This window comes from Acromyrmex echinatior, chromosome 1 (assembly GCF_024713525.1).
Source record: "Acromyrmex echinatior isolate Ae372 chromosome 1, ASM2471352v2, whole genome shotgun sequence".
NCBI lineage: Eukaryota > Metazoa > Arthropoda > Insecta > Hymenoptera > Formicidae > Acromyrmex > Acromyrmex echinatior.
This window is the reverse complement of record NC_141852.1, coordinates 12,287,948-12,312,945: the sequence shown is the minus strand read 5'-3', so window position 1 is coordinate 12,312,945 and position 24,998 is coordinate 12,287,948. Positions and strand designations below refer to the sequence as shown.

At 32.3% G+C, this 24,998-nt stretch overlaps 3 protein-coding genes and 1 long non-coding RNA gene across 13 annotated transcripts; 2 read left to right on the top strand and 2 right to left on the bottom strand.

The window, feature by feature from the left end:
• Positions 1-406: 406 nt before the first annotated feature.
• Positions 407-6,624, bottom strand: MsrA (methionine sulfoxide reductase A). 3 transcript variants are annotated; one of them, XM_011057360.2, is made up of 5 exons: positions 5,900-6,624; positions 3,325-3,486; positions 3,110-3,230; positions 2,709-2,845; positions 407-1,854 (listed from the first exon to the last, which is right to left on the bottom strand). In XM_011057360.2, the coding sequence occupies exons 2-5, from the start codon at positions 3,480-3,482 to the stop codon at positions 1,617-1,619; spliced, it is 654 nt and encodes a 217-aa protein (XP_011055662.1). In that variant the 5' UTR covers positions 3,483-3,486; positions 5,900-6,624; the 3' UTR covers positions 407-1,616. The 3 variants fall into 3 exon arrangements, with proteins under 3 accessions (XP_011055662.1, XP_011055661.1, XP_011055660.1); XM_011057359.2 differs by having other exon boundaries at positions 3,325-3,483; XM_011057358.2 differs by lacking the exon at positions 5,900-6,624 and having other exon boundaries at positions 3,325-3,635.
• LOC105146818 (uncharacterized) lies at positions 3,775-7,049 on the top strand. 3 transcript variants are annotated; one of them, XR_015547853.1, is made up of 4 exons: positions 3,775-3,970; positions 5,152-5,291; positions 5,384-5,717; positions 6,618-7,049. It is a non-coding gene; the product is annotated as an uncharacterized LOC105146818 (long non-coding RNA). The 3 variants fall into 3 exon arrangements; XR_015547852.1 differs by having other exon boundaries at positions 5,887-7,049; XR_846231.2 differs by lacking the exon at positions 6,618-7,049 and having other exon boundaries at positions 5,384-5,854.
• A 1,080-nt stretch (positions 7,050-8,129) lies between these two features.
• MYPT-75D (Myosin phosphatase targeting subunit 75D) lies at positions 8,130-17,727 on the bottom strand. 6 transcript variants are annotated; one of them, XM_087414563.1, is made up of 9 exons: positions 16,568-17,727; positions 14,952-15,214; positions 14,562-14,864; positions 14,024-14,166; positions 13,793-13,918; positions 13,548-13,623; positions 13,263-13,480; positions 12,981-13,146; positions 8,130-8,489 (listed from the first exon to the last, which is right to left on the bottom strand). In XM_087414563.1, the coding sequence occupies exons 2-9, from the start codon at positions 15,178-15,180 to the stop codon at positions 8,464-8,466; spliced, it is 1,287 nt and encodes a 428-aa protein (XP_087270689.1). In that variant the 5' UTR covers positions 15,181-15,214; positions 16,568-17,727; the 3' UTR covers positions 8,130-8,463. The 6 variants fall into 6 exon arrangements, with proteins under 6 accessions (XP_087270689.1, XP_011055656.1, XP_087270684.1 ...); XM_011057354.2 differs by lacking the exon at positions 8,130-8,489 and adding an exon at positions 8,917-10,756; XM_087414558.1 differs by lacking the exon at positions 8,130-8,489 and adding an exon at positions 8,917-10,753.
• A 79-nt stretch (positions 17,728-17,806) lies between these two features.
• LOC105146814 (transmembrane protein 42) lies at positions 17,807-24,230 on the top strand. Its single transcript, XM_011057352.2, has 4 exons — positions 17,807-17,945; positions 18,972-19,488; positions 21,785-21,931; positions 23,737-24,230. The coding sequence occupies exons 2-4, from the start codon at positions 19,369-19,371 to the stop codon at positions 23,884-23,886; spliced, it is 417 nt and encodes a 138-aa protein (XP_011055654.1). The 5' UTR covers positions 17,807-17,945; positions 18,972-19,368; the 3' UTR covers positions 23,887-24,230.
• The last annotated feature ends 768 nt before the right edge of the window (positions 24,231-24,998 follow it).

Here is a 24,998-nt window from a genome sequence, read left to right as displayed (position 1 = left end):
ACGATCATAAAAAAAACTTTGTTTAATTTATTTCTGTTGATCAATTGCATATAATGCAAAAATATGTAATTAAAATTATTTTAATGACTGTCGAGTCTCATAATTACATTTCAAAAATTCATACAACATAATAGGAATTTTGAAAAAATCAATTAAATCGGCTAAATTTATATGAATTAAGAAAAGTTTGTAGATATCTTTGACTTTTTATAGATCGCTTTTGTATTTTATTGATTGAATTAAATCACATATTTCTATTTTTTTTAACTCGTTAAGAACAAACTTACTTTTTTCTTATGATTACACATTTTTTAATTTAAACTGGAAAAATCTTAAGAATATATAAAAATGTTAAAAAAATAGAAATTCGAATGTAAAAGGCATACGTATTTAAGTAGAGAGTATAGACAGGAAAAATAGATTTTATTTACAAAAAATATTTTTATTATCATAATTGTATATATATAAAATATATTTTTTTTAATGTGATATTACAGTGACATTAATATAGAAATTTTACTTAGAGTTTCTTTCATTAACTCCGATTAACGTTAATCGATGATTGACTTAATTATCATGATTGCTAATGTGAGAACTAAACACAGTTTGTCTCAAAAGAAGAGGAGAGAGATGCGATTTTGAAACATCAAATGTTATTAGTACTTCTGCGAGTTGATCATCGATTAATTTAATTAATCGAAGTTGGCGGAAGAGTCTTTATAGTCTTATTATTTTTTTTTTCATATAATAAGATCTACTAGAATTTGAAATTCGCGCAAGAAAGGCACAAGTACTCGACATGTGTTGGTAATGCTGTCTCTGATATGAGTTGTGTTCTAACAGTTTGAAACCGGCTCTTTTCCGTGAAAAGAAGAGATAAATTGAGGTTCATTCATCTGTATAACATTATATATTTTTATTATAAAGCTTTGAATTTTTTAATAATGCACAGCCGTTAATTGCCTTTGAGCGCGTTCTTTCAGAATAGATGAAAGTATACTTCAATCAACCTATAATTTAATTAATTTTAACTAGATTAATTAATAGACTAATTAATTTTAACAGCTTAATTTTCAGTGAATATACTTTTGATAAATCATATATTTTTAAAGTTACTATATGTACTGTTGTTCTTCTTGGCTAATAAAAAGCGGTATCTCTTTGAAAACATTAATTAAAGAATTCTTTTATCTATTTGATATTATAAAATTTATATAATTGGGAAATTATTAATAATTCGACATTTAATTGTTAAGAAAAGTTGGTACCAAGAGCAAAAGTTGAGTCCCGCCACTAGGCATTTAATAATATATAATTATTAAATTATTAAAATTAAGCACCTATAGGCGAACATTAAATACAATCGCGGTATTAAATATTTATGAACAACTAGTAAGTATGTACATAAATATTTAAAACATTTGTGATATCTAATGTACATGATGTGTATATAGTATGTACATATAGTATATATATATATATATATATATATATATATATATATATATATATATAAAGCTGTGTGTATTCTTCTTACGAAGAATTTGAGAATGTCCAAATATATATTCGTTAATGTAAAAAATATTATTTGCATTTTTCCCATTGTACTAGATTTGCTAGCAGTACAAACCACTGCCTTGATTCTCAATAATATATTTCGTTAAATATTGTACCGACTTCTCATTTAATTCTAAATTCGGTAACTCTCTTTCAAATTGTTCCAAGGTACCAGCTCCTGCGATGTAGCCATTCAATTTGGCTGCTAGTGGAGACTCACACAAAATTTCTCGTGTGTTGAAGCCCAATGTTTCAACCAGCCATGGATGATTCTGCAGTCGATATTTCTGATGGTAACTAGAAAGATACGTAAGTTTTAATTAAATTGGATATGTCTCATCTTTTATTACATTTATGCAGCTCAATTTTATTATCTTATTATTTCTATTATTTACATATTTTATTATTAGGTGTTGGAATTAATTCGTAGCGTTTTTTAATGAAAGAATGTTATTTATTTCACATGAGCATTAAAAAATACATTAATGAAAGTACTTCCCATCACTTGTAAAACGCTACGAATTAATTCCAACACCTAATACATACTATTTGTCTATTAAAATATGCAACTGAATTTATTGTGTCTATCTTGTGTCTGGAAATCCAATAAAAATATTTTTTAAATGCTACCATATTAGAAATATGTTTAAAATTGTAAAATTATAATTATTTTGGATTTATTGTTAGCAAATTATCTATTTTATAATTTAATATTACTATTATAACATTATTGTCATATTATTACATAATTATATCATATCATATAATAATTATATAAACATGCATTTTATCAGCAGTCTAGATTAGTTGATATAAATGTTGGCAGAATACTCCACTCTCTAAAATTTTTAGAATGAATCTCACTTTGAAGAGTGAAATCTTAAATTCTCTCTTAAACTCTATTAAAGATTGAAAATTGAGCTACTCTTTTTCAAGACTGACTCAATTGTCACTCTTTAGAGATTCTACTCCAAAGAATTTAGAAAGCAAATAATGTTGAGTAATAAAGTAAGAGTACAAAAGAATTAATTTATTGAATAAAAGCAACAACATATATACATATATATATATATACATATACATATACATATATATATATATATATATATATATATATATATATATATAGGCACAAATAAAATGTCACTTACTCTTCGGCTGGATAAAACTTTGAAAACTTTTGAATTTCTGTGACAAAGATTTCTCCACGCTTCCGCTGTTCCTGCTCGCGAGATTTTTCAGCTTGTAATTTTTGTTCTTCATCGTGATATAAGATCAGTGACATGTACTGCAAATTAAGTTAATATTTAGCATTTAGTTTGTGTATGCAAATGACATGTGAATGATGTTTTTAATTATTTATCACATTAAAATAGAGTGATTTAAGAATTATAGATAAATTTAGTTTGTGTCAAATCAACTTTGATGCTGTAAAGAATGCATTATCTTAACATACTTTAAAATTTAAAACTATATATTTATAACTCTTAAATTATTCTATTTTTTTTTACTGTATATAGTCAAACATAATTAAAGTGTATTAGCAACATACCTGTCTTTTAATCTTTTTTGTTAGACTATATTCATGATTGTTCCAAAACAAACTCAGTAGATGTGTATAAGATACTAGTTCTGGATCATATTCGATGTTGATGACCTCAGTATGATCTCCCCTACAAAGTAGAAGTAAAGAATGTCAGAAATGATTTTGTGAACCTTTCAAATTACATTATTATGATGACTGGATAATAGCAATAGGATATTAACATGTTCTTGTATGCTGGAGACTCCTTGATCCCACCAGCGTAGCCGACACAGGTTCTGATGACACCAGGCAGTACTCCAAAGAGAGAATCCCCCGCCCAGAAGCAGCCCATACCGAAAGTGGCAAGCTCGCCTTTGATCTCCTCCAGTTGTCCTGGCATTCTGCTGAACGGACAAATATTGTTACGTTCAAAGATGCTCGGGCACGTGAAGTGTGTGCCACATTGATACGATGAAATGGAGCAATTGTCCGCGAAAACGGTCCGGACTAAACATGGTAGCATAACGATGATCATGTGGTGTGATCGCAACATCTTTGACGATTTCGTCTGATACGCCGCCTACTTTCATGGACTCGACGCCACGCTCTGTAATGCTTCCACAGTGGCATGCGTTAAACCGGTATCGCGGACGAGCGATATCGGGTCGGGACAGAGACGAGCTCGCGCCAGAGTCGCCAAGAGGTGGCGGACGAGCGGGACGAGTGCGAGAGAGGGGGACGCGCACGTGCTGAATGCCTACGATTGCGCGAAAACGTCGGGAAGACAGTTTATCGTGTCGAGTGCACGTGCGAAGAATGAAGGTCAGAGAAGACCAATTTTCTTGTGCTCGACTGATTAAATTAATTGATTGATTCGCGGATCAAATAGTGAGTATCAATAATAATGTAGATCATAAGTTCTCCGATGTTGTGACTTGGATGTTTGATAAATAGGCCGCGACGAATTTTTTTTCGATATTATCACTCGTCTACATTCCATCTAATTTTCAAGGTCAATTTTAGCAATTTAAGATTAAGCCATTGAACTTAAGTAGCTTGTTATCGAATATATTATTGTACTTAATAAGAATATTTTTGTAAAAATATTAGCTTTCAAAGCAAAAATTAATATCTTTTGAATGAATTCGTTTGTATTGTATAAAATAATATATTAATATTATACTGCTCTGATTTTAATTGTTATATAAATTAATTTAATTATTACTTTGGCTCTTAGAAATTTTTTGCAAATGATATTTCCGAAAGATCAATATTTCTACAACTAATGACGTGTCAGCATTATATTATCGTGTTATGTAATTTTTTTGCCATATAATTGGCAAACTCAACAATAATATAACGATATCAATATTGTCATTAAGACTTCATAGTAGAGTTAAAGAAGTTAATTTAGAAAGAAGATCTTGCAATTAATAAAATTTTTGGTATAAATTATGAATTATTTTGTCAATTTTTCTCGTGTTATATTTATGAGACGTTTAAGTTAACAGCAAAAATTTAATGTGAATTTAAAAATTTGCGTGGAACAAGAGAGACGATTTTTCTTCGATAATTGTTTATCTTTACTTAGGGTGATCACTCATACTCTTTTTTTCCGAACGTGTACTCTTTATTCGGGCGTCCGGGGATTTGTACTTTTGGGACTTGGGGGCGAATGAGGGGAAGTTATTTTGAAAGTTATTGAGTCACTATGACATTGTTACACAGTAAATATATTAACACATAGTTAGGATAAATACATAATAAGACATTAAGACCGCTAAACCAATAAGTATCCAGCATAAAATCGCCATATTAATTTATATACATAAGATACTAATTAGACATTAGGTTTATTCGCTTTGCTTCTACTTTTTGCACTCAGTATCTTCGCTTTTTCTTTTATCTATCTCTTTTAAGTTTAGAAATTTTTTACATAGAGTTGTTTTGTTCGTGCTTTCTAAATGAATTTAAAAGAAATTTAAAAGATATTATAAAATAATATAGGTCTCAAATTAAACAATGTCTGTTTCTATTTTACTCTTCGTTTCCTTTATTTTTTTTTTTAGTGTTCGTCGGTCTTCGTGAAAAAATAGTAGTGCACTACTTTTATACTACTTTTTCATGATGGATGTCCTACGTCACGTGCACTGCATCTGATCACCCTACCTTTACTTAAATTGTTTATATACATCCGAGTTCTGACATTGTAAGCGCATGCTATGTACAACAGTAATGGATATTATTATTTATTCTTTTAAACGAGCTTCTTACTTAAGATTCTTCCAAATTTGATTTCAGATAGTGTCTAGATTCCAGTTGGTAAAATTATCATACTCAAGACCGGATACAATGCCCTTCTTTAATCTTCAAATTCTTCGCAAAGGACTTATTGACGAAGCTCAAGAGAATTCGAAACCACAATTAAGATTTTAAAATCTCAAAATGATTCAGAATTCCTTGTCTATGATTTACACGTATTATTCAAAATTTGTGATCCCGATACGTCCCTATCTTTCTTCATTTCATTGAGATTTTATCAACACGAAAGAGGAGGATTTGCGCTCCGGCTGAAGTACCGAGAAAATATTATTTCCTATTCGCAGAAGATTCGTGGAAATATAATGAAAAATACGTAAGTACTTCATATAAATTGATAAAATTTTATACAATAAAACAAATTCGTTAATTTGAACGTCATTTAAAAAATCCCCGCTTTGAAACATTCGAATGCAATTGTTTGAACCGTTTACATTTCACAAAAATCAGAAATATTTAGGAATAGAGCAGAATTTTGTTTTTAGAATTTCGTTTTACCTTAATTTTATCTAAACAATAAACTCGAATGCTCGTGATCGATCTGCTCAGGCGATGGTCGGACAGTTGTTGACGATCACAGGTTTATACACGTTGATGTTTCTTTCTGGAACGAATAATCATCCTTCGAGTAACTGGAGTAAAACCGACTGTCGTGTCTACAGACGGCATTCGGTTTTTATTCGAGTATGTATGTCTCTCCCCGCCACATCTCTCATCTTGACATGCTCCCACTTCGTAAATGCTAAGACATCTGTACGATTCGCTTATGCATTTCAATAGACCTGAATAGATTCATATTCTTCTCATTGTATGCCGGAACAAAACATTGACAAAAAATAATATATAACATCACATTTTTGAATAATATTAAAAGCTTGTCAACTTAGACTATAAATACACTATAGGTCTGTTCTTTTTATCTGAACTTTTGCACTAGTTCATCTTCTTCTTTTTTTCTTTCTAAAGAGAAAAGGAAGAAAAATGAATTGGTGCAAAAGTTCAGCCAAAAAGAACTGGCCTTATAACTCGGACTAGATTAAAAGCTAATTACAAAATGTATTACTTTACATATGAATAATATTCAAATTTTTAAGACTTTTCCAAACGTTATTATAATATTGTTCATTATTTTGGAGTTTGTAATCGGCAATTTATTTCATTTTATTAGTACGTTACGAAATATATGTACTTCAAAGTTATTCTAAATGAATTTTAGAAAGAAGATATGGAAGGAAGTCGTATCTTATTATCAATATCAAATATCTTGATACTATATAAGATAAGTTTTTATGTAAAGGAAGATAAGTTATATGAATTTTTTCAGTCTTACTTGACAATATAAAAATAATAACTGAAACATATTCAAATTTTATTATAATATTAGGTGTTGGAATTAATTCGTAGCGTTTTTAATGAAAGAATGTTATTTATTTCACATGAGCATTAAAAAATACATTAATGAAAGTACTTCCCATCACTTGTAAAACGCTACGAATTAATTCCAACACCTAATATAACAGGTTAAAATTATTACAATCGTAAATTCACAATTTTTTACATCACGAAATTTATTCGCTAATAATTAATATAAATTATAAAATACTTGTATAAATAATAAAAAATTAAATAATTTATAATAAATAAAAAATTATGGGATAACAATTTTATTGTGCTAGATAATGGTATTTGATGAATCTGTGGAAGCACATTCTTTCATAAAAAAAGAACATAAAAAAAGAAGTTCGTTGTCCTTATTATATATTATTCACTTAATTTAAATTATTTAAACCGTTTTCTCAATAAAAAAAGAAGTTGTAGTCACAGTTTGATGTAAATTTGTCATGTTCGAATTAGAATACGATTACCCATTGATGCTATGACCCCGTATATGTTGTATAATTACATTTGATTGAGGACGGCAGATTGTGATTTCTCACTGATTTCTGAGAAATATTCCGTGTTCTCTTTCGATTCTTCATATGTTATTATTTAAAAAGATAAAATTCTTATAAAAGTGAACAAATTAAAACTTAATATATAACAAATATATATTTTTAGACAATTAAAAAATTTGGACCTTGCGATTTGCTTTATCATATCGTCAAATATTAAAGAAAAAGCAGAATAGATAATCATTTGAAAGATCTGACTTGACATCAAATATTTTAGATGATATTGAAGTACAAATGTATATATACACATATATGACGGATTGATAAATTGTATATTTAATTAAATGTGACTATTTGAGCGATAAAGATCGAGAAATTATTAATACAAATATATATTAGATTCTATGTCTTTTATCATGCTGTTTAGTGAATCCTGCAGAGAGAACAGATTGTATAGATATATAGTTTTCTAATTAAATAACATGAATTCCGATACGATAAGATTATTATCAAATATCGAATTAAAGAAACAATTAGCTGTATTTATTAAATATAAATAATATATGAAATTTTTATAAAGAAAATATATTTAATTAAAAAATTCGCAATGCAAGTAATAATATTGCTAGTCATTGCCATTACTCGCATTGCGAAAGATTCGAGTAATGGCAATGACTGGCAATATTAAAGGATCGGGGAAACGCTATTAGCACTATTAGTGTCATTCTATCTTTGTTTTACGTTTAATAAACAATAAAGACAGAAATAGCGCTAATAACGCCTTCCTGAATGCACCATAAGATTATGAAATTATACAAAATATCTAGATTATCATTCGTTTGTGAGCGTATATTTTTAAGAAATAAAATGTATGAATGATTTAAATTTAATATAACACGCCGAGGAATAAATTTATTACATAAAAGATACAAATAATATCAAATAAAATTTAAGCATTTAACATCATGTCTTTATTTATTGCCCATTGTGGCTCTAATAAGGCTCAATAAAACGTAGTGATTGCATCAGAAAAGACAAGCGATGCACAGTTGATTAAATCAATTCTCAATTGGTCGACTGATGTAATCTTTCTCTTGTGGCCGCTAAGCCATCGTAGATGTTGGTGTCACTATCACTGTCATTATCAGTCACTCTGGAGTTCCTGACCCGTTATATATCTTGACCCAAGTGGTGTGCTATATTGATAATAGTAAAATGAATCATGGAAAGTGTGGCTAAACCAAATCACTTTGACGAATAATTATATGCTGTAATCGTCATATAATAGTATATATACATGTAAATTTCATCTTCGATATAAACACAATTGTCGTACGCGCGATAAAAATAGATTTCAGTAAAATCTGTGTGTGAATAATCATAATAAATAAATATTAAATAAACTCGCAAATGGTTTATCAGTTTTATACTTAACAGCTTGTTGCCTTTCTAATTCGCGCTTTCTAAATCACATCAAAGTACTAAAAAGTCTATATTTATATGATATATGTATAACAATTTTTCTTGGGAAAGCGTTAGAATTTTCAAATTGAGCTTATGAAAAATTAATAAATTATTTTTGCGGATTATATAAGATATGTTAAGTGTATAAAGTATAAAAGATAACGTACACAGTAATTTTATTTTTATATAATTTTACTATATTACAATACAATATAAACAGGTGATAGACGTCACATAAATTCATTTCAAATATAGCCATTGAAATCAACTTTCGCCATATTCTCAATCAAATCATGCATGAACAATCGCACGTGTGCTACGTACTGTTAATTGGAATAATCAGCGACGATTATTATTAGAAATTCATGATTAACGCAATTACAAGATGCGGAACGAGTTACGCGACAGTCATCGTAAGGCCGGAAGCCGCACAAAGTTTGGCAACGTTTATTATGCATCACGGAAGGAATGTATGAGCTTTTATTTGTACTATTTACTTCCTTCAAAGATCCCTTTTTGTATTTCTAATTTGGATGCGGTTTAAAATAAAAGTGTACAAAAAGTACAACCGTTCGGCAGAAGATTATTGTTTCACATACGGTCCCGTACACATGTGATTTCGAATAAAATTTTTTACCGTTTTGATTTACTAAATTTCTCCCTCATCACACGGGGATGCATAAACTTTATTAAAAAAAAAAAAGAAGTAAAGTTTACATATTTGTATCTTGAATATCTCCAACACGCATTATCGAATTAAAATCGAACGTCTCATGCGTTGCCAAAGACGCAACACAGGTGCAAAATTGTAAATCTCAGCAATATATAGCGATTGCTATGTATGGAACAAGGAATTCAAGTGAAGGATCTAAAGTTGTAATAGACAGATAAATATTACATATCAAAATTTACAAATAATATTTAAATCGATATAAAAAACAGTTTCTACTGAATCCTTACAGCCTAGAGTCTCATAAAAAATATTGGAAGATGTTTGATAGTCTTATACCTGTCTGCGAAGATACTAGAAAAATTCGAATCTATGTGGTAATATCTACGAATTGTGACACTCATCTCTTATCTTTCTAGTATAGTCTATACATTTCCTTTAATATAACAATAAATAAAATAAAAGTCTGTACAATACTTGAACGCTTTAGGCGCTGGATAATTGTAAACAATTTGAAAATGCAATTATATTTCTACAAATGTAAGTACACGTTCTAGTCATCGTAACAAGGTGTTCTTGATACCGAGCTCTTCAAGCGCTGCGATTCAATTCGTAACAATCGTAGAAAAACGTTTCGTCACGATTTAAGTACACGTTCGCGCGACATCAAAACTGACAGTTGTTTTGATTTTAACGCTGTCAGTACGCCTTTCCGCGGATATTATCTGTGATGTACATAATGTTCTACGAACTATATGTTCTACGAAAATATATATATATATATATATATATATATATATCTAATAAAAAATATCACGACCCTCGGGCTCGGATTAAACGCGCAACTCGAACAATTATGTACAAGAACGTAGCGTTGAGTCTTCAAAAAAATACTGGAAGATAATCGCGGGAATATGTTCATGTGTAAAAGATTTCAATGAGCTCCGATGACATCGTAGACAACAGTGGGCAAGGACAAGGAAAACGAAATTATATAATTAGCGCGTTACATGACAGTGCAGCAGCTCTTCTCCGAGTGATTATCGCTCACGATCTCACTGGTGTTCCCAGTAAAGCGCTGGGTGTAATCGTCAGTGCTGAGATCGGAATTGGAGATGGACGAGACCGGCATCGGGATGCCGTTCCCGTTCGCGTCTACGGAGCCGCCGGATATATGCCGATTCTGCGCCCGTTTCTTCTTCAGATCCGACAAGGATTTCACGAAAACAACGGACACGTGTATGTTGATCTTGCCGTTGGTGTCGGCGTCCGTAGAGTAAATCGGCGACTGCTGTTGGCTGCCGACCAGTGGGTCAGATCCTGTCACTGCTGTCAGGCAAACACGTAAATCCAATGTGCTACTTCCTCGTCAAGCGTGCCGACTTTTCGATCGACGCGATCGCCACTTTTTCGCCCCTCCACCTCAACCCCACTTTCTATCCCTATGCGCACTGATTACAATTAAAAAAAAAAGGGGAGGAGGAAAAACCAAGGGTGTCAACTCACTGTCAACTATGAGTTTCATGCGCCAAGCCTAACATGCTTTCAGCAACAAGCGTTTCGGAAACATTGCACCAAGAAGGACCATCATATGCACATCTGTGTGTACGTATACAATATTGTTACTATGATTCAACGGTTGCGTCTTACGCAAGCAAAATCAATGAATACGAAAGAGAAAGAGATAGAGACAGAGAAAGAGGAAGAATATGACAAACACGGCTGTTACAAAGAATAAGAGCAGTGTTTAACGACTATGATATATCTGTACGTCTTCGCATTTTACTACAATGAAACTTCTTTTCAACATTTCGATCTACGAATGACTGATCTAACTATACTTGTTATCGATTGTAATATACTAGTGAATGAAATACGATATGATAATTTTATGTTTCATCTAGTAAGCATTGTTATCGACTGTTATCGTCTAGAAAAACGTAAACATAAAGATCCGTTGGTAATATGTCCATCAATGACTCGTCTTTGCTATATCTGATATGTTTTTCTTTTTATATACTTTTCGAATTGACTACTTCAATAATAAGAGAAGTGTGTTGTGATCCCTCATTACTTACTCCGTCACATAATACAATAGATGCGAAGTATTTACCGATTAGTAGAGAATTCGTTATCAATCTTTAATACGAATTGTGTAAAACTTGACGACAGGTATACATAAAATTCGTAGAGCTGCGATCAATCTTAGATCATGCTTTAGGCTCAAAATCCGCCCATTACATTACGGGCGTATTATTCGACAAAATATTTACCAAAAAGTCATCTAAATATATAGGGCAATTCTTAATTATATATTAATATCTTTTTCATGTTTTGTGTATCTCTCGATATGGCTTTTATGATCATAAGAGCTCATAATCAAGAATCGTCCCGTATATTTTCATTCTAGAAGAAACCTGCGCATGGTACAATATGTATAAAGAATGTAGAATAATATAAGTATCTGTCGATTCTACTACTTATTGTGCGTCCTACTAGCATAATATATACGGTTCTCTAAATCGATTAGGCTCCAATTTATGTAAGAAATTACAGAAACAATTCGACATACCTATAATAAATACCACAATCCGTTTGATTATTATTCTATCTTGCGTTCAGTGGCCGCTAAGCTTTGCTAAAACGGTCCACAAAGATACGCTAAGGAAGCCAGTACATACTCAGGCCTTACCAAAGAGATTCGATATGAATGTAAAGCAAAATGTGTACATGTATGTGTGCGTTTAACAGTTGAGAACAACTTCCAGAGAAAAAAATGTATCGTGTATGCGCAGCACACATAGATATACGTTTTACGTACACCGTGAGCAAATAACTTTTAACGTAGTGTGATATGTATGATACGGAAAAGATAACATAATTAAATGCATCGTATAGATCATAATAATTAAAGAAATAGAAAAGTGACGTAGAAAACTAACCTCGCAATTATTCAGGAACACGCAGTAGTGAAAAAAAAGAAAAAGCTGGTAAATAATCGACAGCTAACACAATGAATTTGACAGAATACATTTATGGGATTTTGCAATTAGCAGATTATGTAGTATATAATTTATATATATTTGATTCATTAGGATTATTCCATATTACTTTCTATTAATGTATATATTATATATATAAAATTTTATTTATTATATAAAAATATAAAGATGTGCTTTTGTCAGACTTAACAAGAAACTGTCCGCATACTCTCAGTATGATTATATAATCATTCTATATAATAATTTTAATTATCTTCTCTTCTTTCGCCACAATAATTTTCTACCATTTTTAATGAGTGATATGGCACATATGTATAGAATTTATATAAAATCTTCAAGTTTCATGCTCGCGTAAATTTTCCTATGTTTTTGGCACTATGATTAATAAATGGGTATGATGTACACGTATATGCGTACAAGTATAATGTGCAATTCTTGAATCACATGATCGAGGTACATATTTTTGGAAGTCTCTTCGCACAAAGCTACCATTTACCACAATAGTCTACCGAACCACAACCAATGCAAGCAAGAATACATTTGGAATGTACCTGAATCTTTATCAACATCTTCGTGAAGAAAAGACTCGTTGTCTTTTCCTTCGGGACCTTTTCGCACCGATGAAGTTAGCGCGCTGGAATCAGTCTCATGGTCCCCTACTTCCTGCGTACTGTTCTCCAACGGTGGTATATTAGTTGTAGGAGTACTAACATATGTCTAGAAAAAAATATCCCTATAAATTAATATCCCTTTCATCTTAAAAGACTAGATCTTATATATTTCTTTCTTATTAAAATATGTAAGATACACTTTCCTAAATTTTTATCAAGTACCTGTTGCGCTTGTAACCTCAAACGAGCTTCTTCCTGGGCATCTTTTTTCGTAGTAAGGACTTTGTCTCGAATAGATGTCCGACGTACGCTTTGTGTTCGTGTGTTAATACTTTGCGATCTGCGTACCCTACGTCCTTGCGCTTCACGAAGTCGTTTACTCTCTTGTTCTGTTTTCAATTCTACTATCCTCTCTCTAATTTCCGGATCTTCACATATATCTATAACGTATTAAAATATTAAAATACAGAGAAATTAAGCAATAATCGAAGATGGGGTAGGTCTTACCCGCGGGAGTTTCGTCGTGCTTATTCTTTGCATTTAAATCTGCTCCGTTTTGCACCAATAATTCAAGTACTTCCAACTGCAATAAAAAATTGCATGTAACTTAGAATGACATTTAAATGTCAAAATATTCAAAAAATTATAACCATTTCATAAAAAAGATTTGGGAAAACAGATTTACTATTTCAATCTTATATTTATAATAATCTCATTTGTATAGTTATATAAATAGAAAAATTTAAACTTACATGTCCCCAACACGCAGCTGCATGAACTGGCTGCCATTTGTCGTTGTCCTCCACATCTGTTGATACATGCTGATCAAGAAGAAATTCTACAACTCTTAAATACCCATTCGCCGCTGCTATATGAAGCTGTAATAAAAATTTCGGTATAGTAATATATAGTGAATATAATTTATTAATTTGTCTTCTTTCTCAGATCATATAAAACAGATCTATATAAAGACGTATACATACAGGCGTGGCACCTTGATGATCTTTGTATTCAAGATCGCCTCCTAAAGAAGCAATCTTTTGTAAATCGCGTAACATTTGAACCTCGGTTGAAGCTCTCGTTTCATCTATTAATTCTTGAGTGACTCCTCGCCTTGCCATCTCCCCTGCGTTAAAAATAATGTAAATACATCGTATTACTATTTGCACTGTCTTGTTATCAACAAAATACTATAAGGATAACGCATGATTTGATGTCAGTACGAATGATCAGTAATTTGCGAGTTTCGGGTTCAATCCCGGTCCTCATTCTACAAATTCCTCGATAAGAAATAAAGAGATCTAATTTGGTAGGAAAAATTAAGATCAATCAAAAATAGTATTAAATTGTGGATTAAAAAGAACAAGAATTTTAAGGATTAAACTGCTTTGAGCAAAATTAGTAAAAAGAATAAGAATATGAGAGCAGAAGGCACCTTAATTTTCACCATAATTTCGCTCAATTTTCTGGTGAGACATTACAAAATCATTAACAAAATATTATAATTTAATAATCTATTACCTTCGATACAATCCAACGTTTTCTCATCTTCACAAATGTCGTATGGCATGTTGCCATCTGCATTAACAGCTAATAAATTCGCACCTCTGGCAATGAGGTATTTGACTAAATGCAAGTGACCGCACGTAGCAGCAGCGTGTAACGGTGTCCATTTCTCACTATCTTCCGCATTCACGTTAGCACCAAATTCAATGAGTAGTTTCATCATTTCCTCATTATCATCTATGCAACACTGATGTAGTGCTGTCAAACCGTCTTCGTTCGTTGAATCAGGATTCACGCCCTTCTTCAAAAGTCTTCTTACTAGAAAGAGATAAATGTTGACAATGTGATAAGTTTCCAACATACAGATGTATATGTTCCAAACAATATGTGTACAAAATTTCTTACCTTCATCAATGTCATTCCTCGCTGCAGCTTCTAACAACATAACACTATCGCTAAAGTATATATGACGTTTATTACTCGTATGCCTAGTTTGATGTCGCAGCCATTCCTTCTCACGTTGCCTCCATACTTTTAACTGTTGAAGTCTACGATGACGTGCCAAGTGTAACCGTTCTTGCGTGGTCAGTCTTTCAACGTGTACCATCTCTGCCACTAACTCGGAGTGTTCCATTGTTAATGTTTGTAATTTTTACAGGTATATTTTTCTGTTCATGCAAAAGAAAAACAAGAAAACATCACGAAATGTTAATATAACAGTTAGCATTTATATATATAACGCTTTTTTTGTACGAATGTATCAAGAGAATAAAATAATTTGTAAGAAGAATAAACATATGTGTCATAAATACTTGTAAGTCTTTCTGACTTTATCAACTATAGCATACATTAAGCTTTTTGCTTAATTAACATAATATTAACATATTTGAGAGGATAATCATAAAATTAAAAAAATAATGCAATTCCAGTGATTTTATTTTTACTCTTACAAAGCCAAGGTCATTTTCAGATAATTAAAAATTTTTTATTAAAAACACTGAATGTCATTCTGATGTATTTGGGATTTTCATTTACTTCATAATAATACATTTTAATAATAGTTTAACTGATCTGAATTATATCTAGAGGGAAGAATGGCATATTTTATTGCAGATGTCCTCTCAAACCTATCAAGTATTTAAGTAAACGTACAATATTTGAACAAATGTTCGTGCCAAAAATGTTGCTAAAAAAAGCTTTTTATGAATAGTAATGAGCGATGATTTACTTTAAAACTGGCCCAACGTGTCCCCTTAAAACTCTTTAAAACTATATTTCTAAAAATACTTTCTAATAAGAAAAAGATTGATGACGCATTTACTTTGAGAAATTTGTATATAAAGATATATCTTGTAGACACAGAATAACAATGTAATATTTTCAAAAATAAGTTATTGAAATACTTCTATATATTTTTGCTTTGATAATGTAATGAAAATCTTTGTTAAGTATATACAGACTATATGTGTCTGTGACACATCCGCAATAAATTTTGTTCTTAATCTCAGATAATACATTACGTCATTAGATCAAGAATGTACATATTTAAACATTCTACAATCTCGGCATACATAGCAAGTTTTACATCTCAGAAACAGTAAAAAAAAAAACGGAAGCCTAGCTGCACATAAGTCTCAATAATGCCAGTTTCTATCAATGTAGATTAACTTTAATCTTGTTTCAACTTATTCTTCATTTTTTTCTAATTCTTAGAACTAGAGAGAAAAAGATAAAGAGTTAATTGCACCGATTAAACTACATTGGTAAAAACAGGCATAAACATCACATTTGTCCTTCATCAAAAGAAAGTCGTTACAGTCAAACGAAGAAGTAAATGTCAAAGTTGTTTACGATATAGAGATTAAAACGATGTAATTTTTTTCTTTTTTTTTTTTAGAAAATTATTAAGATAGAGGAGCACTTGATTCCCAATGCAAACTCCAATTCGAATCAATTGCGCGATTTCTAAGTCAATCTAACGAGATGAAAGGTGCGTAAGAGACGTATAGAAGGATACTTGCTGATCGTGAATCGAGCCTGGCGCCTGATTGCACGTTATTTCGCGCACAATCACCGTTGAAAGGTGGTCGGCAAAGCAATATCCCGTTTCGCCGGAATTCATCTCGCACCTTCCTCCTCGTGTCACCGCGTTCACGTAAGAAGGTGATCGGAAACACGGTAGAGCACGTCGTCGAGGCAGGATGGACTTGACTTCCTGCCAATTACATCGCTCGGCTTTCGGAGTATTTCGGAGGGCAACCGAAGCCGTTTGCGTGATCAAGGCCAGGACGCGCGGCGCGTATCGGCGTATCGCGCAGGATCTCACGGGAACGTGAGAAAAGCTCCGGGTAGAAAGGGGAGGGGAGAGGTGTTTTAATTGTCGCGGGGGACGGACACACGAGGATCAGCGCAATCGAACGATGCGCCGAAAATCGAGAGAGCAGTATAGAGCGGTTCTCTCTTATTCCTTATATATTTAAATCTCATTTTTACTTACGTATGTAAACGTGTGCCTCGACACGCGGTGGTTGCGGTGATTGCGGTGGTTGCGATGCGTATGATCCGCTTTCCTAATTCCTTTTCTCCCTTATTTCCTCGGCGATCTCGATTCGATCGTTGCAGCGGAATGTAACGAGCGACGACGGCGAGGACGAGGCGATCGGACCGAGGATTCGGACTCGGACTCGAACTCGGACGCACGGCGGCGACGGCGGGGCGATTCATTCACGTCGCGCTTCGCGCCTACCGCGGTGTAATACTGTAATCTACGACATAATCCGCGAGCGAGCGCGCGCGTTAACGCCGTCTCCAGTATCGCGGAACAAGATACTGTGATCACTGTGGCCGGTGGCCAGAAAATACGCTCCCCTCGCGCGCGTAACGCGTTCCCGTGCCTGCCAGCGCGTGCAGCCGCGGAAACGTCTACCTGTCGGTCGCCATTTTTAAACTACCTGCGAGAGATCGCGCCCGCGCCCGCGCACGCCTCGCCTCACCTGTTTCGGTCCTCGGCTAGTCTCGCCTGGCCTCGCCACGCCGCGCGCTGTCCTTCACCACCCTTCACCCGAGGAGGATCGAGCAACCACGAGCGACTGGACTCGCTGGACTCGCGATAGTCGCGGCTCGCTTTAACTCACTCGAATCGTCAACGAACGAACGAGATGAAGGCGCCTGGCGCATGCTCGCCAGTCGCCGGCGATCGGCGAACACCAACGCGCGTCGTGATGCCGATCGGCTCAATACTCACAGCAGTCACGGCTGCGCCACTTCCGCCTCGCCCGTGGAATAACGTTATTGCGTAACCGTTTTGCGTTATGCGCCAGCTGGTCGATAAGCGGGGAGTCCTCTCGATGCTCTCACATCGTTTGGAATTCTCGGTCCGGACGAACTGATCGACGAAGCGTGAGTCTGCCGCGCTCCGCTGATTTTCAAATTGGCTTAAATTCTTAGGCGCCGTACTTTGAGCCCGGATTACATTACTGATTACGCATTCGGCATTCGAGATTATTACGGATTATGAATTAGGACCATTTCGACAAATGTAGATCAACTTGAATCTCGAATTGATTTATTCTTTATCTTTTTCTGATTTTTAGAAATGGAAGAAGATAGGTAAAAAAATATTAACAAATTAAATTAAGAGATTAAAGTTAATTTACATTGGTAGAAATGGAGATTATATTAGAGATTAAAAATTCTACTAGTCAGATAATTTAAATTTAAATCCACTTCGTTCTGATTAATTAAATTCTAATCTTCAATTCGCAATCTCCTCGAATGCGTAATAATGTGACACAAGTTTTAAGTCGTTTTTTTTTTATTATTCACATACACTTTTTAATTACGTACGTATGACAAACGTTTTCCTATTACGAGAAATTATCACTGTCACAAGTGTATGATACCAACGTTGCAGAAATGTATTGTCATATCTACGTGCAGATAATGCGATAGTCCCTTTTTTTTCTCGCAACTACATTCCCATGTAAAACACAATGAATCAAATGGGATTTAAATAATATTAAAAACACTTAAATTCTTCATTAAATTTTTCATTACGTAATTTTAATTACTACAATAAATTTGGTTAGTATAACATGAAAAAATAAGAAAGTTTTTATCAATTAGTCATATATATCAACACATATCGAATGATTAATACGTATCAAATATTTCTCTTAGTGTAATTGGATTGAAATAAAAATTAAATTACACTGGTAGAAACGGGCATTAAACACACATTTTTACATCAATCTGAAGGACGTCTTTAATGCATTATGTCAGAATGTTAAGAATGACAATGCCGACTGAGAGACGCGCATTAATTACACGATTGTTTCGCGATTCAAGTTTTGCAATTGAAATTCATATTCAAAATCGAGGTGTATGTTAATAAAAAAAATAAAAAATACAAGTCTTTTTTTCTAGAAATTAAGATCGATTCGTACGTTTGAAGTCTGAAGACGTGCGCCCTCATTATCGATCATGCGCGTGCTCAGATGACTCATCCGCGGATTTACCGTCATTTCTGGCCGTGACATCGTACGATCACGCTCGATATTCGCTCTCATCGTTGTATACAAAAGTGATCTTGATCGCGGTCGCGAGCAGATAAGAACGAATCTTATCATTCGCGACGGTGACAGCAACGGCACGGTTTACCGTTTACCACCTGTTTCTATTCGCGGTACCACGTCACGCCGCGAACGACGACCTTGGACGTCGCCCCGCCGAGCTTGATCAACTTTGTCTAATTTCGTCGACCTGACGTCGTCAACATCCGGAATCCGGACATTCCGGACGTCCACGTGCATTGTTTACCGATATGGAAGAACGCGGTGGTGGCGCCGGCAGTGGAGCGCATCTCGCGGTTATTGCTGGCATTTTTGCGACCAGTGGTAGTCTTCTCGGCAAGCTCGCCGGTGGCGCTGATGCATCGTCATTGGTGAGTTGGCGGCCGATTCGAATCGTCGGTGAACAGAGCGAAATATGTAATTTTATGAGTCCGTGTCTTCTTTTTACTTTTCTTTTTTTTTGAGAGAGAGAGAGAGAGATTCGGAGGCGTTACGAGGCACTGAGTAGAGCGCAAAATTTTAATAGGCAGCACTATTATTGTAAATATAAAGTTCCATCTTTGATATTTTAAATGAATTAGCTAAAAGTGGTTTTCTGGAAATCTCTTCAAATTTAGCAATAGAGCGAGATTACATTATCTTATTAATCATATGTCTGTGGCAACTGCAGAGGCATCTTTTTCAAAATTAAAAATAATAAAGAATTATCTGGGAAATACAATGACACAGACGTGGTCATGCAATTTAGCTAAGCAAGAATTGGTGTACAGTTTCGATTATGAAATCAGTTTTGATAATCCTAACAATTGAAGACATTTAAATATCAAAGAATATTTTCATAAACTAAAGTAAAAAAATGTAATAGTATGTTGCAGTAAGCGTCAAATATATTATTACAAAAGAAAATATGAAATTTATTGCATTCGTATTCCTTGTTGTATTTCCTGTTATGCAAATTGGTGGAAATTCCTTTTTTTTTAATTGGCTAAATTTTGTAAATAAAAATCCGCAGTCTACGTGGGCAGTGTGATAAATTAGTGACTTTTTAAGAGGAGACTATGTTGAAAAATAAAACGAATTTTGAGATAAGTAATTTTGAGGTAAATCACTCGACGCTCAAAGCGATAAATATCTCAAAATTCGTTTTATTTTTCAAAATAATCTCCTCTTAAAAAACCACTCATTTATCAAACTGACCATGTAGGCTGCAGATTTTTATTTAAAGTTTCTATTTAGTTTTATTTAGTTTCTAGAAGAAAAATTATTTATTTAAATTTAGTTTCTAGAAGAAAAAATTAATGATTAAGAGCAAAATTTTTTGGTAATGCTAAATTAAAAAATGAAAAGTTAAGTTAAAACGTTAAAAAATAAATAAATTTTAACTTCATTTAGTTATATTTTAGATTCTTCACTTTTTAACTTTACATAATATATTATATTTTACCAGTAACACTTATAACTTTTAATTTAGTTCTTTAAAAGTTAACATCAGGGTTAGATAGTTGGCGTTATACAGATCCCTATTCGGATTATAATACATTTGTCTGAGATTTATTTTTCGAATTTAAATAAATTTTAAATATTTCATTTACGTTTAAAAATAAAGAGGTTTGAAAACGATTCGTCATGACTTAAAATCACGATTTTCTCGAAAAATACGCAGAAAAAATGCAATTTACTGCTTTACAAGCATTATTTTTTGGTGTTCTAGAATAATCGCGCAAAAGCTGATCAAAATCCGTAAAATATATATGTGAGTCTGTCCTTGTTAGTTAAAAAAGTTAACTTTTTAACTTAGTTTTTTAATTTAATTAAAAGAAAAATTAACTTGAAATCATGAAACAAAACAAATTTAACTTTTTTAATTACTTTTTTCATTAACTTAACTTTTAATTCAATTAATGTCGCTATTGATTAACTTTTATCTTAACTAAATTAAATTTTCAAAGCTGTTAATAGTTTTACTTAATTTTAATTTAACTAAAAAAAAATTAACTTATCCAACTGATTAAGGGATTTAGAATATTTTTAATTTATACAACGTGTTTATAGTAATGTATATCAATACGCTTTTTCTATGCAAAATATTATATAACAATAAGAATATTAAAAAAAAAATTCACCGAGAAATGTTTAACTCAAATGAATAAAGAAGGCCATATATTCTATCAAAATAGGTCTTAATTGATCGTTATATAAATATAACAATATGTTTGTTTAAACTTGAAGAAATTGTAAAATTCACATAAAAGTGTCACTAGGCAACAAGATCACTTTCACCAAATATCACTTTTTTCATTCATTTGTATTGATAATAATAAGAAATGTATTTTTATATACATAAAACTATTTTAACTGTTTTAACTGTATTTGTGTGTGTGTGTGTGTGTGTGTGTGTGTGTGTTGTAATAATAACTTTAATAACTTTGTATGCATTTTGAACAATATTTGAATAATATTTAAACAATATTTGAAATTACATGAAAAGGAAACAAGAAAAAATAAATACATCTAAATTGATAAATAAGTGAAAATGACGAGTGATTAAACAGTAAGAAATTCAAAATAGACCAAACGTTAGAAATTTAACATTAAAACTAATAATAAAAAATAAAATATAAAGATATAAAATATAATATTTACATATTTATTTTCTTTTTGCGGTAGTCATCGTTGTTTCTAAAAGGAGTACTTCTCATCTTTATGATCGTGTGCAACACCATAGGATGTACGTTTTTTGTCAAAGCGCTTCATGCTAGCGGATCTTCTTTGCCGATAACGGTCGCCAGTGCAGCTACGAACTATATTTGTTCGGTGAGTTGTTAAATCTTATAATTAATCTCGTAAATAATATTTTTATTAGATAACACGATTTAATGCGATCTCCCTCTCGTGAAATTTTAATCTCAGGTTAAATTCTTCAATGAACTTAAATTTGATTTAACGAAAATCCCATGGCATCAGTAATTATTTTGAAGTAATAAGTAAAGAAAAAAAGAAGCTTTTTGAAAATTAAACTTTAGGAGACTTTACACAAATGCCATGATTAATATAATATTACTTTTCAATTGAAGTTTCAAAGAATTTTATCCCAATTTTAATTTGCAATCATTATAATGACACATAATGAAATAAATAAAAAAGTTATATCATTGATCACTTTGCATAAAAAAAAAGTTCGATACTTTAAATTTGAAACCTTGAAAGAGATACAATAATTTTTATTTATAAAACCGTAAATCAATGATATAATAATAATATTCTTAAATTAAATTTTAATAGAATTCTATTTCAATGAAATTTTAATTCGTGATTTATAAAAATAATGAAATTGAAAATTGGAAAGTTACCATAACAAGTCTTTTTAAAGAAAAAGTCTCCTTTAAATTGAAAAATCCATCATCAATGAAATTAAGGTCGCGACAGGACGATCATCCATCGTGTTTATCGCAGAAAGAAATGAGATCGCTGTGAAACATCTGGCAAGATATATTTTCGAGAAAGTTTTAACATTGGTAATGGAATAAAATGAAGTAGGGAAATAATTTGCCGAAGGACATTTGTCGGTAGCAATTATTTGTCTATAGACCGGTGGTCTGATATATTTCCGAGAGTCGGTTCGCAAAGAGTGAAAGTTGTTTCGCAAACTAGACGCAATTCCGCGAGTGTGTACAATGCGGTCATAGCAATTATATGCGCACAGGTATATGGCGATTGAACGAGAATTGTATGATATGATACACGCTATTGAAATGCAATCTCGATAGTAGTATATTACACACTGGGAAATGCACTGCGCCAGAATTATTAATAGAATAATAGAAATAATGACTTTGTGTGGTATTTCGCGAATATTTCTATTCTTTCCTTTTCTGAACGTGAAATTATTAGCAAGATTTTGTCTCATTAGTTTATTAAGTAAAAATGATCAGAGATGTAGAAATATAATTGTTTGACACGTCACGACAGTATTCTTTTGTAATTCTCCGTGAAAATTGATTTAATTCGTTCGCGCGATAGTTATAAGTAAAACGACATGTGTATATATATCGATTACGTCGGCGTGAAATTAAGTATTTATGAGATTAAGTTTGGGTTTGCGAGGATATACATAGATGCGCTTTAAACTTAAGAACGTCATCAATTGAACCTCAAGAAATAAAAATGCAATTATATCCATAGTTATATCTATAGTTTGTCCTATATATTACCTTATATATGAAACACGTGGCTTGCTGATCACATTGATCTCCAATATTTTATATTTCTTTCGTAGATAATTTTTAAGTGCGAAAACAACGGAAGACTTTTTTGTACGATGAATCTATAATATTCAGTGCAATAATAATAATAAAAAAATTTGGCCAAAATTGAGAAAATGAGAAATATACGTATATTAAATATGAAATATATTTTTATAACATTTTCAATATTTTTTATAATTTATATCTGCCATGTTTTTTACACTTTTTTTTCATTTATCCTTGCGAAAGTTGAAATTTAAGTGTATTATTTCAAGCACAGTTTAATTATGAATTTTCATAATTTAATTGTGAAAATGTTAAAAATCCCGATCATATCGTTATGAAATGCTAATTTTATAAATATCCTTCTCGAAGGCGTTCGTAGGCTACATCGTATTTGATGAATCCACTTCATTGACCTGGTGGTGCGGAACTTCCTTGGTACTTCTTGGCTTAATGTTGATCTGCAATGTTCCCGCTGAAAAAAGCGCATCCGCCATCGAAGAAAAATTGAAACATCAATAGCTGGCGATGGACGCTTTTATATTCTGAGCAAAGCGATTGCAGTGATGTCACAACGGTACGATTATTTCCATTTTTGTATTATTGACATCGACAGATATATTTATTATGTCTTTACGCCGGAAATACATTGTATTATTTATGAAAGATAAAAATGAATTTCAATGTATAAAATGAAGGTATTAAAGAGTAGGTAGATAGATTGTTATTTGTTACGGATGTTATTAAGTATTATATTTATATGTATGAAGCAGAGTTATATATTCTTATTGTAAATAAAATATTCTATGTTTCTATTTTTTTCTATATAGTAATTGTTTGTAATAAATAGCAATTATAATTTTGAAGTGTATTGACGTAATTGCCCGAACACACAAGATGACGTACAATGTGTATGTATACACGTAATGTATTATTAGATCGATCACCAAACGCAGCAGTGCGAAATTCACTCGGGAGAATAAAATAATCTATCAGGCTTAAAGAGAATTGTTTTGCATTCTCCTCCTGTTCTAAAATTATTTTAAAAACATCAATCAGTCTTGAAAATCTCGAGAATGAAACGCGACAATATGATAGATTATTATTTTTACAGTAGTATAAGAAAAATATTTTAGATTTCTTAAAATATTCGCTTTATAGGATCGACTTATTTTTATATTTCTTTATGCGAATTGGATAGATTTTATGCCGAGTTTAGAAAAATCCACGTCAAGCTGTATCTGTTTTAGCGAAGTGGATATTTATGTCTACAATAACGATGAGTGAAATGACGATGACGAGGAATGGACGACGAGGTGAATATTTCTCCTGTTCCTCCCTTAAATCTGCTAATATGATGCCTTTCCTCGTTCGAGCCGTCAAGTATAATGTTTCACATTGACGCATTAACGAGGTGAAATTAACGCGTAGAGCAAATTATACATCGTTATTATTACGTACGCCCGTGGTGGCGGTCTCGACGTCGATATAACGCGTAATGAAGACGGAGATGTATTTATGTCCCGGGATGTAAATATATTTACTACGAATATACGGCGAATGAATATACGGCAACTGATAGCGGGCTATAACCGGACGCTGGACCAATCGATCCCTGTTGACATTAATTCGTC